Here is a 19,921-nt window from a genome sequence, read left to right on the forward strand (position 1 = left end):
AAGCACGGCTGCAGGACGGTAAGAGCAGAGACACGTGTGTTTACTTCTAATTACAAACCCTCGGACTGACGGTAAAGGTCCGGAGGCCCTGCGACCAGCCCGCCATTCTGGAGGGGGCCCTGGGCAGGGCGGGCACCGGAAGGTCGCTGCCAATGGCCCTCACGCCCCTGAGAACGCGGCCGGGAGCCCGGGGCCCAGGGTCAGGCCCTCTGTGGCCACCGCCCCCAGGGACTGCTCGGCCGGATTCAGCTGAGTCCACGCGATGCAGCGGCGCAGTAAATCCCTTGGTTTTACTTTAACACATACGAGCCTCGGTCAGTCCAGCTCTGCTTCAAAGTAACGCGATGAACGGCGAGACGCTTCCAGCAGCAGGATGGGAAGCCACTGGGACGCACAGGGGAGCCCCCCGCTCGGGGGGACGAGCGGTCCGGGTGGGACCTGAAATGTCACACGCTCAGGGGCAAAGACACACAGACACACCCACGCAGTGACACACACAGGGACACAAGACACAGGGACACAGAGACACACAGACACACACAGGGACACAGACACACACGCAGTTCCCAGCGCTGACTCTCCAGCACGCTCTACGGTCACGCCGTGGAGTCCCCGAAGCCCCTCCCAGGGCAGGCACTGGCCCGAGGACCCCCGTCCTGTGCTCAGAGACATCCACCCAGATGCCATCCCCTGCAGGGCAGGCAGCAACCACACAGCAGGTGTGACTGGTGACGTCACATATAATTATATACATTAATGATAATAATTAACGAGTGCTGTCAAGTGAAGCCATGAGTGAGTGGCCTGGCCCCAGCGCCAGCCGGGTCTGCAGCCGCCAGCCCCGCTCCACCCACGGTGCCCTTCTCCCCAAGGGGCTTTTCCATCCTTCTTCTGTGTCAGCCCGCTCCTAAGTGCTCCACATACGAGGAAGCACACATTTTAAGCTTTTCTTTCTTATGATTTCATGATTGGCTCTGACTTAAAGACTTGGGAGAAGAATTCATGACAATCACACCTCATGGGTGGGCACCAGTGGAGTAGCTCCCATTGTCCCAGCAATGGACCCACTGTCCATAGTTGTCCAGCCAACTGTCCTCTGGGTAATGACCATGAGCTCTGGAAAAAATACCCACAACAAACACAACACTGAAGAGAGAGTAAATGAAGCAGACGCCAGATGGGCTCTACACTTTTCCTTGTTTTTTTATGGCTTTTTCTCAGAGGGCAGGTCCCAGCTGGGGCCATGCAGAGCAGCTAAAACTCAAATAGAAACCTACAGTCTGACTGGATTGAAAAATCAGAGGCTAGAGGTCAGGGCAACCACAGGAGCTGAAAAGAGAGGGGGGAAATCCCAGAAAGGAAAGAGCCTGAGAGGCCAAACCCCAAATTCTGTGCACGAACTCTTGAAATCTCTGGCTGGTCCTTGAATTACACACAAGAGAGGCAGGTCCTGAGCTGCTAGCAGAAGCTAAAAATTCAGAGGTTTCAGCTGCTGTCACCACAGGGAGACACATCTGGAGTTTCGGTCCAGTCCTGGCAAAACCACAGTGCGGCAACAACACCCACCACAAAAATCAATGCTCTCCGGAGGAACGTAACAGAATACAGAGTCTCTACAATGTATCAGTCATAGTGTCCTGGAAACAAACCAAAATTACTAGACATATGAAGAAACGGGAAAATGGGATCCATAAATCAGTGGAGACCTCAAGATGATCCAGATGTTGGAATTAGCAGACAAGGACGTAAAAACCGCTATTAGAACCATGCTCGAGAATGTAAAGGAGAATATGCTTGTAATGAATTAACAGCAGTAAATCTCAGCAGTGGAATACAGCAGGATTTGGCAATTTTCTTCTAAAAGAGCCACATAGTAAATTGTTTAGGCTTGTGGGCTACGCATGCTGTTTTTCAGTTACTCAGCTCTGCCACTATAGCACAGAACAGTCATAACATACACAAACAGATGAACACCACTGGGTTCCAATAAAACTTTATTTACAAAAACTGGTAGCCAGCCCTGGGCGTGGTCTGCTGGCCCTTGAAATAGAAGATATCTAAAAGAACCAAGCTGGAATTCTAGAATTGAAGAATTCAATCACCGAAATAAAAAAGTCAGTGGATAGGCTTCACAGCAGATAGGGGTGGCAGTAGACATGATCCAATCTGAAGAACAAAGAAAGATAAAAAGTAAACAGAGCCTCCGTGGCCTGTGGGACAATATCAGAAGAAATTGGAGTCCTAGAAGGAGAGGAGAGGGCAATGGAGTAGAAAACAATCTGAAGAAGTAATGACCAAAAACGTCCCCAATTTGATGAAAGGTATCAATTTATAGACTTGAGAACTACTTCAGATTAGATGATTTCTATTTCTCTGTCTTCAAGTGAAGCTGAGGGTCCAGGGCAGGTACGTTTGGGTGCGGGAAGGGCCTAAAACTGCAGGTTAGAGGTGAAGTGGGCGCCTGGACTTCGGGGTGAGCTGGGTGGGGTCTGGGGCCAGGCTCTCAGAAGAGGAGAGCCGGGCCCAAGCAGATCACCACGGCAGAGCCAAGGCAGATGGTTCACGCTGACGGCGTCAGTGTAATGACACACAGGGCGTGACTGCTGCAGGTAGCTGCTAATCAGGTCACTGAGACCTGACTGCACAGAAGAAGTCATTGAACTTGAGCTGCGACGGGCACAGCAGCGAAAACAGCAAAGGCAGGTAGAGGTAAGGTTTCCAAAGCAGAATCACACAGATGCCGGCGCGGGGACCACACAAACTCCCTTTCTCTGCGGGAGGTGTAAGAAGGGCCCCAGGATGGCATGTGCTCGGTGACTCTGCTTTCACAGAAGGAGGAAGCTGGAGGCTGCTGGCCCTGGAGGCTAAACAAACCAGAAAAGGCATTCTTCAAAGTTCTAGGATTTAAGAACGTAAAGTTAGTTACATCACAGGGAGCCATGGTGGGCGAGAAAAGTCTTGACCTCGGTGGAGCTGCTGGCTGGCTGGAGGTTTGGAGGCTGACTGCAGTGATCCAATTCACTGAAGTCCACCGGGGCCAGGATGCAGGATGCCCCACTCTGGCGTGGCTTCGGGGAATCTGGGAACAGATTTCCTGCAGAGGAGCAACGTTACATCTCGCTGACCTTTATACCTTCGTGTGAAAAATTTTCTCTGAGGATGTCTTTTGTGCAGATAAAGTGTGTGGGCAATGTCCCAAGGGGTCATAAACCACGTCTGCCATTCACGTGGCTGCCGGATCACCGCAGCCCCTGCTATCAGGGCGCTCCCAGCGCTGGCCCCGAAGCCAGGACTTTGTCACAGGCCACTGCCCAGACCCAGAGCAGCAGGAAGTGATGGGACTATTGACTTCTGATATGGACACCGTGCTGCAGGGGGCAAAGGGCTCCCGAGGCGGGGAGACCATCAGGGGACCCTGCACGGGCACCGGGTCTTGAGAAAAGCTGGACTGAGCTATGTAAACCGTCCCTGGGGGCGAGCGGCACAGCCAACACCCTCACTGGGACTGCTTTGCACCCCCAGGTTCCCATCGTTTGGCCCAAAGGCGTGCAGGGGGGTCAGGACCAAGGGCAGGAGCTGCCCCCCACCCCATGCTGGGGCCACCCAGAGGAACAGCACCTGTCGGGGGGTCAAGAGACAGGGTTTCTGCACATTCGAGGGCCTTCCGTTCTGAGGGACCTGTGTTGCTGGTCACCAGCAAGTTATTATTTTATTCCTTTCAGACTTGGTTCCCTTATCATAAGATGACAGTCTAGACCTTTCTGGGCTGTCGTAAAGATGAAAATCAGATTCCTGCAAGCCCGGTGGAAACAAAAGGGCAGTGGTGTCATTTATTTTCTTTATTTTTAGAGTTTTGGCCAGGCCAGCAGGAAGGGGGGCGGTCTGAAGACGCTGGCATCCTGGCCTCCCCACCCCTGCAGCCCCTGCGCTCCCTGCTGGGCACCGTGAGGTCGGCCCCCATGTGCGCGGACCCAGCCTGATCAGCCCCCCTGGGGGTGGGGCGTGGGAGGTCTTGGGCTTGAAAACCAGCGGCCGAGTTATGTAAAGCAGGGCAAGTGAGGAAACACTGCCGGGAGAGGCAGGTCCACACCAGGAAAAGGAGTTGCATCCTAGGCCAAAGGGTGCAGTCAGTGATTTACGAACTCCTGTTTATATGAGAAAATACGGGAGCAGAAACTAAAAACTCAACGGACGGACCTCCCTGCTGGTCCAGCGGTAAAGAATCCGCCTTCCAAGGCAGGGGACGCGAGTTCTATCCCTGGTCGGGGAACTGAGATCCCACATGCCACGGGGCAGCTAAGCCCGTGTGCCATAACTAATGAGCCTGTGCGCCTCAACTAGAGCCCACGTGCTGCAAACTACGGAGCCCACGCACTCTGGAGCCTGCGCGTCACAACTACAGAGAAGCCTGCGGGCTGCAACGAAGAGCCTGCGTGGCGCAACGAAGATCCCGCGTCCGCAACTAAGACCTGACAGCCAAGAAAAAAAAAAAATTAAAAAACCCAACAAAACTCAACAGAGGTGTTGGAAGCTGAAGTTAAAGGATCTCTCAGAAGACAGAGGAAAAAGATAGAGACACCAACGCAGGAGAGGACATTCAAGAGTAGAAAGAGGACGACACAGGTTCTCTCAGAAGGAGCTAGAAGAGGGACAGAGGGAGAGACATGGACGAAGCAGCCACAAACGTCTCCGGATGAAAGGCTTGTGCTTCCAGGGACCAAGCTCGACAGATGAAATGAGATCTGCCTCAAAGCACATCATTACTGGGGAGAGGAGGGGGGAGGAGGGAGGGGAGAGGGGCGGGGGTCCCCAGCATGAATCCAGTAGGTCATCAGTCTGCTCAGGACGGTCGATGTCACCCTCCCCTGCACAGCCAGTCCCCAGAGGAAGGGGGGAAAGTCACATTTGATGGAGAATGAGTCCACCAAAGAGGGGCTCCCCAAGACAGAAGGCATGGGATGCCAGGCGGGGTGCCCCGTGGAGGGCAGAGTGACGGGAGGGCCGGCGCTGTGTCTGGCAGAGGGAAGCCCAGGGACCTGGTGTCGGGGGCAGCAGCCCGCAGGGGTCTGGGGCAGGGAGTCACTAAGTACATAGAAAATAGCACCACCGACCCCAGACAATAATTAACTTTAGATAAAACCAACGGTTGTGCAGGAAATGGAACAGCGATCCGTGCTATTCCAGGCTACGTCTCGTGTCGTCATAGCAGTGTATGACACTGAAACCTTGGTGGGAACGTCAGAACTCAGGGAGCAACACGTGGGTGGGGGCAGGTTCCCCACATCTGGGAAGCTCACATCACAGCTCCTTCCCGCCTCGCCCACCTCATGTCTGGTCCCGGCCAAGATAGCTTGAAATGCCCAACACATGGCAGCAAAGCCAGGAGCCACAGGGCGAGCACACTGGCCTTGCTGGGGGCGGGGCCGCAGGGCAGATGCTGTGTTCCCAGGTGACATGATTATCTGAGTAGAAAACCCCAAAGAATCCAGAGGAAACTCCTGGAACTAGTAAGTGATGATAGCAAGCCTGAAGGATATAGATTGTCAATTGCTTCCTATAAACTAGCACTGAATGTATGGAATTTGAAATTCAGTACACAATACCGTTTACATCAGCACCAAAAGAACCCACGCTTAGGTATAAATCTAACAAAATATGTGCTGGGCCTGTATGAGGAGAACTTCTAAACTTGGATGAAAGAAACCGAAGAAGATTTAAATAAATGGAGAGAGAGTCTACATTCATGGAGAGGAAGACTCAATATGGTCAAGATATCAGTTCCCAACGTAATCCACAGATACAATGCAGCCCCAATAAAAAATCCCAGCAAGTTATTGTAAGTGAATATCAAGAAATTGATTCTCAAATTAACATGGAGAGGAGGGAAAAGACCCAGAACAGCCAAGGCAACATTGAAGGAGAAGGACCGAGTTGGCGGACGGACGCCACCCGACTCCAGGACTTACTGTGAAGCTACAGTAACCGAGACTGCGGTGTCGGGGACGGAAAAGACGTATAGATCAACGGACAGAACAGAGCCCAGAAACAGACCCTATAAATGTGGTCACTGACCTTTGACAAGGGAGCAAACACAACGCAACGGAGCAGAGACAGTCTCTTCGACAGATGGTGCTGGGACAAGTGATGTCCACACAGAAGATGAATCGAGACCTCACACCCTTCACAAAATCAACTCAAAATGGATCAGGGACCTAAAATGAAACTACAAAACTCTGAAACTCCCAGAGGATAAGACGGGAGAAACCTAGATGACCTCAGGTCTGGAGATGAGTTTGTAGACCCAACACCAAAAGTATGATCTATGAAAGAAAGAACTGATGAGTTGGGGTTCCTTAAAATTAATGAAGTGTCTGTGAAAGCTAAGGGAATGAGAAAAGTCATAGACAGGCATGAAGTATTTGCAAAACACACATCTGATAAAGGATTTGTATCCAAAATATACAAACAACTCTTAAAACTCAATCAGAAAACAACCCAACTGAAAAATGGGCCCCAAGTCTAAACGATACCTTACCAAAGAGGAAGTGCAGATGGAAGTTAGGACGCGAAGAGGCACTCACACCACGCGCTGTTGGAAACACACACGGAAACAGCACCACTGCTCATCCTCCACAATCATTAAAGTCCAGGCACTGACCACACCGACTGCTGGTGACGACGTGGAGCTCCAGGAACCCCAGTGGGGATGCAGAAGGGCGTCGCCGCTCTGGAGGACAGCGTAATAGTTTCTTACAAACTCAACACACTCTTACCACGTGATCCAGCAATTGTGCTCCTTGGTATTTACACAAATGAGCTAAAACCTTATGTCCACACAAAGCCCTGCACACAGATGGTTATAGCGACTGTATTCATCATTGTCAAAACCTGGAAGCAGCTAAGGTGTCCTTCAGCAGGGAAATGGATAAACTGTGGTCCGTCCAGACAGTGGCATATTCTGCACCAAAAAGAAGAGAGCCATCAGGCCATGAAAAGACGTGGGGGGACATGAGACGCATGTGACTGAGTGAAGGAAGCCATCTGAAAGGCTGCATCCTGTAGGATTCCAACTCTAGGATATTCCGGGAAAAGGCAAGACCATGGAGACAGCAAAAGCCTCAGTGGCTGGGACTTCCCTGGCAGTCAGGTGGTTAAGACTCCGCGCTTCCAATGCAAGGGGCCCAGGTTCGACCCCTGGCTGGGGAACTAAGATTCCACAAAATAGAAATAAATAAAAAAGTAGATACACGTCATTAGACAGTTGTCCACACTCATAGACTGTATGACACTGATGGAAATTTAATGTAAACCTTGGACTTCAGTTAACAATAACGTATTGATATTGGTTCATCTATTGAAACCAATGATCCGTGTCAGTGCAAAGTGTTGACAATAGGGAACCTGTGTGCGTGGGGGGGGAATAGGGGTGGGAGTGCAGGGAACTCTCTGGACTCTCTGCTCAACGATCCTGTAAATTTACAACTAAAAATATTCCGTGTACTAATTTTTAAAAGCCAGCATCTCTGCAGCCATGGTGGGTGCTCCTCTGGCAGGTGGGCCTAGCGCTGGGATGTGGCCTCAGGAGGCCAGGCCAGGGATGGAGGTGACACACTGAGTACGAGAAGGCGGGCCGGGCGGGCTGGGCAACACGCCCGCTTGTCACCCAGAGGGAGAACCCGGTGCCGTCAGCCTGCATCTTCCCGCCAGCGTCAACCATCCGTCCTGATTCTACTGCGCCAACACGACGGGAAGGCTCCCCCAGAACTTTTACAAACAAAAGCCCCACTTTTTACTGCAAAGGGTGTTGTTGCCATCCACAGGGAGGGGTCCCACGGACGAGCAGAGTGAGGTCCGGAACCCGGGACGCCAGCCCGGGAGGGGGCCTGCCCACTGAGGGGTGTGCGGCGGGGCGCCAAGGAGGGCAGGGGGTGAGGTAGGCGTGCGCGAGCGTGGGTGTGCGCGAGCAGGGACGGCACCAGCTTCAGACACCAGCTCTGGCGGCCCCGGCGACGACGGCAAAGCCAGCAACGTGCCGGACCCGCGGTCCAGCGCCGGTCAGCCCTGGTGCGTGGCAGTCTCAGACCTTCGAGTCTGCGGCGCAAGGCGCTTCGCCGAGATCCGGGAGCTCCCTTCACGCGCGACTCGGGGTGAGAGGACCTCCCCGGGGGGGGGGGGGGGAAATTCCCGCCCGGGGCGCCGCGGCCTCGCCGCCAGGACCAGCGTCCTCTCCTCCCCCCTTTGGGCCTCTCCCTGCTCCGAAGGAGGGGCCCCGACGACCACCCGATGTAGGGTCCTCGGAGCCCGGGGGCTCCACGGGAGGCGAGAGCCGAGGCTGCGAGCCCTGCGACCCGCCCCTGCGCACACCCCGGGGGCCCCCCGGTGGGTAGGCCCAGGCCAGGCTGCCGGGAAGAGGTGCAGGTGAGTGCACGGCTGCGAAGCGGAGGACCTTGCTCCCGGACAGCGGACGATCTGTCTCGTTTAACTTTAACTTCCCGCAGTCAGGCCGTGGGGCCTGCGTGGATTAGGCTGAGAAGAGCTAAGTGCGGGCCCCGGGGCTCCTGCAGGCGGGGGTGGGCGGGGATGCGGTGGTCCCACGCGCTCAGAGGCGGCCACCGCGGGCGCGGGGCTGGGGCCAGGCCTTCTCTGAGGACAGGCCGTCCGGGCAGCCGGTCTCCTTCCCGCTCCTCTCTTGGCCGCCTCGGGCCCCCCTCCCCCGAGATCCCGTGGCCACGGGCCACGAGCTCGGCTCAGGACGGCAGTGACTTGCAGCTGGTGGCTCGGGAGGGCGCTCACTCCACCTGCCTTCCAGACATGTTCAGCTCATTAACACTGAAAGGAATCTCTCCAGATCGTGAGCAAACCAGGATTGTAAATGGAAAGCCCGCCGGAGCTGCTGCTCGCGTGCCAGTTCCCTGGGTGCCCTTGAGGGCCAGGTGGGGGTCTGCGGGGGCTGCAGAGACAAATTCCCCTGGTCTCTGCCCCCCGCACCAGCTGGAAGAGGCCGGGGGGATGGGCATGTTGGGAAGAGGGTCCCAGAGCATGGGCCCAGGGGGGCAGTCGGGTTGGACTGTCCCCCCGGTCTGGCGAAAGGAGCCTGTCCTCGCCCCTGGGCAGCCGGCCACGTGTGCTCACCCTGCATCTGCCAGGCCTCCCTGGGGCGCCCTGGCGGAAGGCAGAGGGGGTGCTGGGCCAGGATGTGCCCCCCTCAGACCCCCGAGGCAGGCCGTGCACAGGGCTTGGGGCTGAGGGCGCCCTTGACATTGGAACGTTCTTGGTCCTAGCCAGTTAATGAGTAAAGGATTTTGACAACAGACGCCGCATTCTCCATCCAGGGCCTTCTCAGAAGCTTAATACTGCCCTCCTTTTGTAGTCTGTCCCCAGGAAGGTAGGCTGTATGGGGTTGGGGGGAATGAGCGGGGGACGGCTGGACCCTCACAGCCTGCACGTGGGTGTGTGCCCACAGGCCCCACCTCACACACTCACCCCTGAGCCCTGCTCTGTTCGCTAATTATATTGCTAAATGGCGGTCACATGGCCCCCCCCCCAAATCCTAGCGACACTGTACTGGAGACCCCAGCACCGAAAGGGTCACCTAACAGCCGGGGTTTGAGGTGCACCTGCCTGGGGCCGACACCAGGTCACAGAGAGGTCACTCCTGGCCAGCTCCATGCAACACCCTCTCCAGCTGGGAACTCACTGGGTAAAAGCCAGCACCTTGCCGAGTCCACAAAATCATTCCCATCCCAGGACAGGTGGGAACCGGGAGGCTGCAGGCAACAGGTGTGTGTGGGGCGGGACTGCCCAGTCCCCTCCTTCCCCGGCATTAAAGGACACTGGCCCCTGCCCTTGCTGGTGCCACGAGGTCCTGGCTCCCACCGTCCACCTCCGACTTAGTGTCTGTAGTTATTGTGTGAGTGTCTTGGCATTTTCGTTTTCATTCAACTATCGTTCGTTGACCTCTTGTTAAGGCCGGGAGCTGTGCAGGTGCAGTGTTCACAGAATGTCCGCCAGCACCTGTTTAAGTCTGCGCCTGAGGGAGATGCTGAACCTGGCCGTGTCCCTGCTGAGGAGGCTGAGGTGTCAGAGGGGACAGCAGCTTGCCCTTAGCAAGGCCATCACAAGTCCTCTTAGATGCAGTAGCAGACCAGGCAGGTGCAAGAGTGTGGGGGGCCCTGGGGAGTCCTCAAATTCTGTGAGGTTGCAGGCGGCCTCCAGGAGCCTAGCCGGGTGGCGTCTGCTCAGGACAGCGACCATCTGCTTCCGCCTGCTGCCCGCCCTGGAGACCCACAAGCTTGGGCCTGGTCCCTGCCTCACCCCAGAAGCTCTGATTCGAGATGTTTGGGCCGACGACCCCCAGGAGACTGAACCGGACTGAGGACCGGGGGTCTCGCCAGGCTTCCCAGAAGCTGATGAGAGTCTGAAGCCGGCGACACGCCCACCCCAGGCTACAGGGCAGCGGGTCTCCGTCCGGATTGGCAGCTGAAGGAGGAGGATGAAGGTTTTGCTGCCTCAGGATGTGGAAGGGTTAGGGTTAGGGTTAGCAATGACACGTGGAGGTACCCTCGCACGTTCTGCTCGGTTACTGAGTTACTGCAGGTGCTGCGTGGGGGTGACACTGCCTCCCGGAGAGCCTGGCCTCCGAAATGGCCTGAGCAAAGTAGCAGGAGGGAGGCCGTACCCCTCCCACCGCCGCCCCCAGGCCTGCTCTGGGGCCCTGCCCTGGGGGTGCCTGGCGGCTTCTGCAGCAGAAAGGCCTCTGTGACCCCAGGATACAGCTCTCGGGGGGCCAAGCCTCCTCCCCCACCGGCAGGCTCTTCCCAGCACGCCCCTGGGAGCCCAGCTTCTCCTGCTGGAGTGGGGCCCGGGGGTCTCCTCACGGCCCCGTGTGCTCCCGCTGGCTGTGTGGGGTGAGGACAACGTGAGCACGACCAGAGCCCCAGGCCTGTCTCACCCACTCCTCACAGACCCTGCTAGGGAGAGGGTGACCCAGAGGCACGTGAGGGGACCTCAGGTCCTCAGGCCCCCAGCATCTGGGGACTAGATCTTAGTGCCACAGGTGACACCCTCAACCCACGGGCACCAGCACACACATGCAGGCGCGAAGGCCTCTGGGCGGCCCTGCCTCGATGGGTCCACAGCGAGCACCCAGCGCGTGCGGGCCACGTTCCGAGGAAAGCAGGCTGGGGGGCTGCAGGCCCGTGTTCGCTGTGCCCCCGCGTCTAGGGCCCGCTACACCTGAGCAGAAACAGAGCCCCGTGAGCTGCTGGTTCCCACCCTCTGTGTGGTTCCAAGAGCTGTGAGAAGCAGCCGCTTCCAGCTTTTATGTTGGGCCTTTCCCAGCTGAGAACTCAAAACCAGTTGGACTTTGGCAAGAGAGCTAAGCAGGTGGTGAACTCATCGGAGGCTTCCTGATATACCCAGGAGGAAACGGAGCCTGGCCCTCGCCCTCCAGCCCGCGGCCTCCTCCGCGAGCACAGGGTGGGCCCTAGAGGACCCTGGTCTGCCCCCGGCCCTGGAGGCGGGAGGTCCAGGCTCACAGGACGCCCTGCAGAGCCGACAGCTGGCCACCCCGCCAGGGCCACGTCTGTGCAGGAAGCAGAGGGTTCAACCGGGGGCCTGGGATGACTCAGCTCAACACCCCCCCGCGTCCACAGCCTCCAGCCTGTCCCACCTCTCCACCGTCCGGCCCTGACCACCCCCCACCGCAGCTGGAGCGGCCCTGACACCTTCCCACCCGCCAGCGCTGGGGCCCCGGGGCTGGCGTCTCCGCCCGGCCCTGCCTCCGCCAGCCCTTCTTGCTCTGCCGGCCCCTCCCTTTGCAGCCCATCTCGATCGACTGCCCCGCAGAGGGGAAGCCCGCACCCTGGCCACCACCTGAGCCCTCAGCCTGGACTCTGAACCCCGGTGTCCAGCAAACCCTGGGGCCTCTCCATTCATTCTAGAACCGATGAGCGAACGCTCAGCTCACAGATGTGGACCTGAGGTGCGGCCAGCGCCAAGGAAAGACCCCCTGACCTCAAGGTGCTGCCCAGTGCCTTGCAGTGGGACCTCAGCCCTGGCCCTACGGGCGGGTCAGGCCTGGCAGAGGCGAGGCAGCACCAGGCCCCTCCCTGTCCTGGGACGCTGGGGGCGCAGAGGCTGGAGCAGCGCGGCCTGGCTGGGCCCTTAGTGCTCAGGCACCTCGTTCAGAGTCTCCGGAAGGCAGACCTGGCTCGCCCTTCCAATCCTCGAGCAGGTACGCACCATTTTTCCGGCTTGCCTGTCCTGAACATGCTTATGGGGAGAATCTTACAAAATCAGAGGGACTGTGCAAACATTACACACCACCACGGGGCGGGGCAGCTCAGCTCAGGGGGTGATGGGTCCGACCCACCCTCATCTCTCCCTTGGGGTCCTGTCCCTCCCAGAGGGGTCAAGGGTGCTCGGCCCAGAAGCCTCCAAGGCCCCACTTCGCTGGGACGCGTGTGGCTGGTGGACCCGCTGGCCCCTCACCTGCCACCCCTCTCCTGGGGGGCTTCCTCAGCTGCCCCGCAAACATGCCCCCATACGGCCACCTCAGGGCCTCTGCAGGGCCGTCTGGACCCTGGAAACGTCCTCCTAACCCTCAGGGCTCGTTCCTCCCCACCTGCGCTATTCCCTTCTTTCCCTGTTCCGCCAGGACTCGACGCATGCACCCTGCGGCTGAACTCGCCTGCTCCGGGGGGTGTGACACACCCCGAGGGAGGTCTGGGTCTGTTTCGTGGGAAGCCGTGTCCTCGTGGCCTGCAGCAGTGCCTGACACGTGGCAGCATTAAGGTTTGTAAGATGAACGTTAAACCAGCGCTCAGAGCCGTGGCCGCTAAAAATCAAGCCTTGCGGCCGCACGAATAGAACAAACCACACGCTCGAGCCCAGATGCCGCCCGGGCCGGGGACGCCGCGCGGCTGGGGCCCGAGTCCAGGCTCCGCCCAGAGGGCGTGCGGGCGTCTGTCTGCGGCCTGCGAGCGGACCCGCGGGCCTGTTCTGCCCTGTCTTGCTCCAGGAGGCAGGACTGGGTGTGAACTGACCGACTCAGCTCGTCAGGGAGCTGCTTCAGGCCGGGCCTCGCGCGGGCGAGCGCTCCCCGCCTCAGACCTACAGCCCACGGTGCTCCAAGCTGATGCGGCCTTGCCCTCGGCCTGCGGCGGTCACCGGGTGTGCCTGGGTGGCAATTCCGGTCGAGAATCTGGCTAAGGAGCTTAGCGTCTCGAGGGTCTGGACGAAGCTCACACCACCGTGGAGTGTCCGCTCCCTCACCCGCTCACACGCCTGTCCAGCCACCCGTCCAGCGCGCGTCCGGCCGAGCACACGCGTCTGCACACACACCTGCAGGAGCGCTGCCGGGGCAGGCCGGCCTTCAGGCGCTGGGGACACGCGGGAACGAACAGACGCAGCCCCCGCCTCTGCAGAGCTGACCTGGTTGAGCCCAGACCCCAGTGTTGAGGGGGCGACCTCAAGACCCCAGTGGGCTGGAGGGTTCTGAGCTCAGAAGAGGAGGGGGGAGAGATGCTGGTGGGGGGGGCTCCTGGCCTGGCCGCAGGGGGGACGGGGGTAGCGGCCGGGCTTCAGCTAGAACCCAGGGAAGCCGGCAGGGCCACAGCCTCGCACCCACGGGGACTTGCTGCTCCCGTGCCCGGCGCTCCCTGGGCCTCTGCCACCCCGCCAGTCCCCTACCCATCCCCGCCCCCCACTAATACTGTGCCTCCCCATCCCCACCCGGTCCACAGGCCCCTGGAGCTCAACTCCCCCAGTCTGATGGGCTCTGTAGGCAGGGCTGGGTGGGGACAGCCTCTGCAGGCAAGGTGGTGGGTCCCGCCAACACCCCTCTTCCCCCTGCCCTGGGCAGATGGAGGAGACAGACTTCACAGTATGAAGAAGGGATGGTGAAGGGGCAGGAGACACCGAGCAAGGTCAGGAAGGAGGCCGGGGGCTGGCTGGGAGCGAAGGTGCAGGCGGGGGTTGGGCACAAGGCCACCCCAGTGGAGCGGACCTCACGCCAGGAAAGCGCCCAGGCGCCTCCAAGGTTTCCTGGTGCAGGGGACGGGGCCCCACTGTGCCCACCTCCGCCCAGGGAGGTCACCACCCACTCTGGGCTCCAGCACAGAGAGGGCTGGAGGAGTCCCTTCTCAGAGGGAAGGCAGGAGGCGTGGAGGGAGCCCGGGACCACCAGCCCTGACCTGGCCCACCGCACACTGAGCCCCCTGCCCCACTCTGCCACGCGCTCCTGGGAAAACTTGCTGTCAAAAGGGACTCAGACGCTGGGAAGAAATAAACGTGAGGCCGATGAGGCACCGGACTGGGAGAGCCCAGCGGCAGGTGTCAGCGACCTTTGGGACTTGCAGTCTTGGGAACACTGCTGTGATTCTCCTGGACCGCGGGAGTGGGCTGGATGGGAAAATCCCTGGAGAGTTCCTTCTGCCAAGCAAGCAGGACTGGGGCTATCAGCACTTCCCAACCTTTGCCCCTCTTCCTCAGGATACTCCACAAAGGTACCTTAGCTCCAAATGCAGGGGACTGTTTGACAGCCCGTGGCTAATTCTCCCACGGGCAGTTCCTGACAAATGAGACTTTACACTTTCAGCACAGAATGTCCCTCCCATAGACACTCTTGGGAGAGGTCTTGGTTCCGAGACCTTGGATGATGGGTCTTGACTCCATCTGTCCTGCCAGGCTTGGGGTCCACTAGGGCCCACTGATTCGTCTACTCCTGGGAGGATGGGGTCCACCGAAGACTCCTGCTGCTCACGCTGCGGTGTAAGGGAAATTTGGTGGGAACAGGGAGGAGAGCATGGTGGAGGGCGCCGGGGAGCCCACAGGAAAGAGGGACAGGGGTTGGGTGCAGCGATGGGGGTTCTGGTCTTAGGACCAGAGCACGTGGAGCGAAAACCACAAGCTTCTGGTGTCAACCCAAGGAGGTAAATATTGTCCACCACTCCCCGACAGCCTGGGAGCACAACCCAGGGCAGACACCCAGCGCCCGAAGGCTGAACTTCAGAGAAATCCACCGACGTGGCAGGTGCTCTGGACAGAAGCCATGGGTGTCCCAGCACCCGGGGGCTGTGCCCCTCCCCTGGCAAGGGCTGGGGCTGGACCAGAGGAGAAGCCACAGTGAAGGCGCTTTGCAAGTGACGGGCATCGGGGTCTAGGGGCCTGGAGAGCAGAGTCTGACCTGATAAGGCAGCTGCTGACACGTGCAGCCGAACAGAGCGTGGCCCCAAGGCTGAGCTCCAGCTGGAGCACAGGTGGGAAGAGGGACCTGCGTCTCCAGGAGCCAAGGTGCTGCAGTCTCGAGGGGCAGAGCGGGTAAAGTGTGCAGACAGGGTCGCACGTGTGACCCTAAAGGCCCTGGCTACTCCCCAGGGTGCCCGGGGGACCACGTCCGGCTTCTGCTGGTCAGGAAAGACACACCCCGCCCCCCGCCGGGGTCTCTTCCTCCAAGACTGGGTGAAGAGGGAGGGGGTGACCAAGCACGGAACAGAAGCACTCACAAAACCCCGGGGGCCATGGGGGAGAGGCCGAGGATCTCAGAGGACCACGGCCGCTGGGCACGCCTGGGCCAGCGCCACCCACCCCAGCTGCTTCCTTCTCTGGGTCCGGGGGGACCCACGGGCTCCGGGCTCTTCCCGAAGTGTTCCTGCCGCGGTGTGGGGGCAGCCCCCTGCCTCCTTGGGGGTGGGCTCTGGGGGGGGCAACTTAGAGAGAGAGGAGACGGAGAGGGAGAGGAGAAACAGCAGAGACGGCGAGTTCCGCCTGCCCCTCTGGCTCCGCAGCTCAGAAGCCGAATCACCGCTCCCAGCAGCTCCGGCCAGGAGTGAGCGGAGCCCTCAACCCACCGGCTCGGCGCCAGACCACGACACACGGGGTCTCCCTGGCGGCCTCCAGGAGCACCTATCCCGGTCACCCGCCACCTCCAGGCTGCCCCCCGAAGCCGCCTGGACCCCACCCCCAGGTGGGCCCCGCCCACCGCTGCCACAGCTTCGCCATCCCGCACGCCCGAAACGCGCCCACCCAGCCCACTAGACGTTGGTCCCAGAGGAGGCCAGAGGAGGTGGGACAGGCTGAGGGAGAGGGAGTCCAACCTGGTCCAAGGCCCAGACTGACCCTGGTGTGAGTGGCTGCAGACTCGAGGCCCCCTGGGGAGCACGCGTCCCACCCGAGGCCCGGGCTTTCCCACACACCCAGGGGCAGACGCTCCCCAGTGCAGGAGGGTCCTCAGCCTCGGCCCTGCGGGCCCAGCCGGGAGCTGTGGGCCAGCTCCCTCCCTGGCTTCATCCCCTTCTGCATTTCCTAAAGATGCGACAGCAGGTAGGGACCCGGCAGGCCCAAATGCGTCTGCGAATAGGGACCTGGGGCCTCGGTGTCTGTGAGCTCCGCAGCCACCCCTGTTCCTCTTCTCCGGCAGGTGCGGGGGGGTGGGGGGGGGAGATGTCTGTGCAGAGACACCTGCTGGGCTAGAGGCAGGGTCACGTGAAGCCCATGCTGAGCCACCCGGAGAGCCTTGGGGACCTGGGCAGGGTCAGTGCAGTGGGTTCCAGAGGACAGGGGCATGGCTGGGAGGGGGCTGGGCCTGGGGAGGGTCCCAGCTTGCTTTCTAAGATGGGAGAACGGAGTCCCTCTGTGCAGCCTGTTCACGGGCGAGACCCTCTGCCGTCACAGCAGGACCCTCCAAGTGCAGGACAGCGTGGGCAGCGTCGGGGCCAGGCCTGGCCCAGGGCAGCTAGGCCGGCCCCATGGGTCTTCTCTCCGGGGTCCTGTTCGTGTTCCCTTACAGCCCCCCACCGAGCCTCTACCCAAGCTGGCCCCCCTACCCCTCGGATGGGGCCAGCAGCCCCAGGGGAGGCGGAGCTACTAAAGCGACCACAGACAAACACATTCTGGGCCCGCCCCGCCCACGAGAGGCGGAGCTGGTGGGAGCAGGGGGCCCCGCCCCCCCCAAGGTCCCCTGGAGGAGCTGAGCGCTCAGGAGACCTCGGGGCAGGCTCTTCCTGGGTGAGTGACAGACACTGGACCTCCAGGTGCAGGACCTGGGGCTGGGCTTGCAAAGGAAGGACACGTTCGCTCTACACGACAGGGGGGCTCCAGGTCCCAGGTGGGGACCCCCGGAGTGTCATGGGTCCACCCTGCACATATCTGTGGTTTCACAGAAGAGAGAAGGGGGTTGAGGAGGAGACCCCCGCTCTGCCCCAGAAACCGGTCAGCTCCCAGGGGAGCCTCAGGACGGGGTGCTGCTCCTAGAGCCCCAGGGTGAGGCTGGACCTGCCCCGTAAGTGGCCAGTAGAAAGTGGCCAGTGTCGGCAAGTCCCCTGCGGCAGAGACACCCAGAGGAGACACAGCACGTGAGACCGCCTCTCGGAGCCGACATTTCACTCCTGACATCACAATCCCCCACAAAAAAGCCAAGGAGTGGAGGGCGGCTTGGGCACAGGGACCGGGCAGGCAGGGCCGAGGAACTAAACACACACCGGAGGAAAAAGGGGGAGGCAGAGGGGCCGGAGAGCTTTGAAAGAAACAGAACAAAACGAGAGACTTAAAGGGAGGTCGCTGGCACAGCAGGACACAGGGCAGGCAGGGCTGAAGGAGAAACGAGCCGTAACCAGCCGCCAAGGAACACCAGGAACCCCCAAAGCCAGGTCCAAAGTCCTCTGACCGCCTCTCCCCAGAGCCTGCCCCTCCTGGCCCCGCTGAGGAGGCCAGCACCCCCGGCCCCTCCCCATTCCAAAACCTCTGCGGACCCATCCCCGTCCGGCTGCTCTGTGGTGAGGGGGGAGTCCTCAGACCCCCTCACAGGGTTTCCCCTGCTCCACCTACTAATTACACCTGCCCTCACATCTCCGCCACCTCACGGAAGACCCTTCCTGGTGTTGATCAACACGCTGAAACTTTGGTCCTCAGAGGCTCTTAAGAAAGCTGACCTTCCTGTCACCTTGCCCGGGAGTTACCTGCAGTTCCCACTTTGCTGGCTCAGTGGAGCCAGTCAGGAGGAGAGAAATCTGACAGACCAGGATTTTGAAGAGAGAAACACCGTCAGTGGAAAACTTGCTCCTATAAATAGGACGGTACCGGCTTTCATCTTGGTGACACCATTTTTCTTTCTGCACTGGGGACGGAGTGCTCCGGCGCTTGAAGGCAAGGACATTCCCTCTCTCCTGCACTAACAGCCCCGACAAGCCCGACGGACAGAAAACCTGGCTGCGGGAGCCCCAGCGCGGAGCAGTCCGCGACGTCTGCTGGCCTGGATGGGGCAGAGGGAGTCCCGACCGCGGAGACCCGGGGACGCGGGGACTCAGGAGGCTGCGCCCGCCCGGCCGGGACCGGGTAGCCCTCGGCCACGAGCACTGCCACTCCGGGCCCGGCCAGGCTCGCAGTCCCCGAGCCTCGCCCTGAGCGACCCAAGGGCCGAATCCCCGGGGCTGGCCGCGACGCTCCCCGACGGGACCGCCGGGCAACCGACCTTGGACGCGCCCCTTCCACAGGGAAGACCGCGGACCCGGCGGAGCGCGTGAAGAAGGCGGCGCAGGCAGCCGGCTCTGTCCGCCGGGGGCGCAGGAAGGGACCCGCAGACCCAGCGGGTGGGGGGGGGGGAAGCCGCGGCGCGCCGACGGAGCCCGGGCCGGCTTACCGATCTTGGCCAAACTGGCCACGAGGATCCAGAGCGCGATGATGTACGGGTCCTGGACGTGGTGCCATTTGAAGGTGACCACCTGGAAGCCCTGGCTCTCCCCGTGCGCGCCGCCAGGCATCTCCTCGACGCCCTGCGCCCGCGGCAGCTCGCCCAGCGCCAGCAGCGCCAGCAGCAGCCCCCATCCGGGGCCCGGGGCCCCGCTCCCTGACATCGCCGCCACCGCTCAGCGCCCTGTCCAGATGCTCTGGTCGCGAGAGCCCTGCTGCGCTCTGCGGGACGTGCCGCGCCGGGGCCGCCGGACCAGCGGGGCCGGCGGGACTCGCGCTGGGCGGCGCGGAGCTGAGTGCGCTCTGGGTGAGGGCTGCTGTCCTGGTCCCCGCCCGCCTGGGTGGCCTTTAATCCGGCGCCCCCTCCCTCCCCGGGGCGGAGCCTTCCCGCCCTCGCCGCGCACACGAGAGCGCAGCCGGAGTCGCCTGCTCTCGGCCCGCCCGCCGGCGTGCGGCGCACGCCCGCCAGGCCGCCAGACCTCGCCTCCCACCCCCGCGCCCCGGGAGCCTCATTTTCTACCCACGCCGGCCTGCCCCCTCCCCGCCCCGCGCGCTCTGCGTCCCGCCCTCTCTGGCGCCCGGGGCTGGAGGGCGCAGGCCCGGGCGACCGCCTCCCTTGGGGGCGGAGGGCAGCGCCGGGGTCCCTGCGGTCTCAGCTGCCGGGTGTGGGCGTCGGTGCCTCGGGCACCCCTTGGCTCCAGTCCTGAGTTGCCTGGGGCCGCTGTGGGCACATTCACCCGGAGGCGCTCCTCGTCCCTAAAGGCGGGGTCCTGGGGCTGCACCGAACCCACTAGAGGCCTGCGGTCAGAAGGGGCCAGGCCTTAAGGCCCCTGCTGTGTCTCCGCCTGGAGCCTGCAGTTCCTGACAGGGTCAACAACTTGTCAGAAACCAGGGCCTCCCCACTGCACCTTGGTGAGGGAGAAACCAAGTCCCTCTGCCCTCCCCCATCCAGGGCTGCCCCTGTGCGTTGCATGAGGGGCCCCTCCCCTCCGACCCGGGAGCCCAGCCCCCCCCCCGCACCCCCCAAGACCTCCAGCAGGGGGACCCCCGGCCCTTCCTCCCCGGGGCTTGACCCCGGCTCCCCGTCCAGCCCTCCACCTGCTCTGGCTGGTGCTGTCAGCTGGATGGCTCACCTGGGCCCTGGATGAGGCCAGCACAGCCCTCATTTCCTCCCAGGCCCGCCCTGCAGCCTCAGTACCGACCGGGCATACCCTCTCCCAGGGTTTCTGCCCCA

At 60.9% G+C, this 19,921-nt stretch overlaps 1 protein-coding gene across 2 annotated transcripts in view; it reads right to left on the reverse strand.

Annotated features, from left to right (window-relative positions):
- The window catches only part of SLC9A3 (solute carrier family 9 member A3), a gene marked incomplete at its 3' end in the record, with an annotated part of 37,418 nt that extends 17,782 nt beyond the window's left edge, over window positions 1-19,636 (reverse strand). For both annotated transcript variants that reach the window (XM_079917384.1, XM_079917383.1), the window contains exon 1: window positions 18,638-19,636. In XM_079917384.1, coding sequence (XP_079773510.1) covers window positions 18,638-18,851 — 214 coding nt within the window. In that variant the 5' untranslated portion in view covers window positions 18,852-19,636. The remainder of the gene's footprint in view (window positions 1-18,637) is intronic.
- Window positions 19,637-19,921: the final 285 nt, after the last annotated feature.

Source organism: Stenella coeruleoalba, assembly GCF_951394435.1.
Source record: "Stenella coeruleoalba genome assembly, chromosome: 3".
Taxonomy (NCBI): domain Eukaryota; kingdom Metazoa; phylum Chordata; class Mammalia; order Artiodactyla; family Delphinidae; genus Stenella; species Stenella coeruleoalba.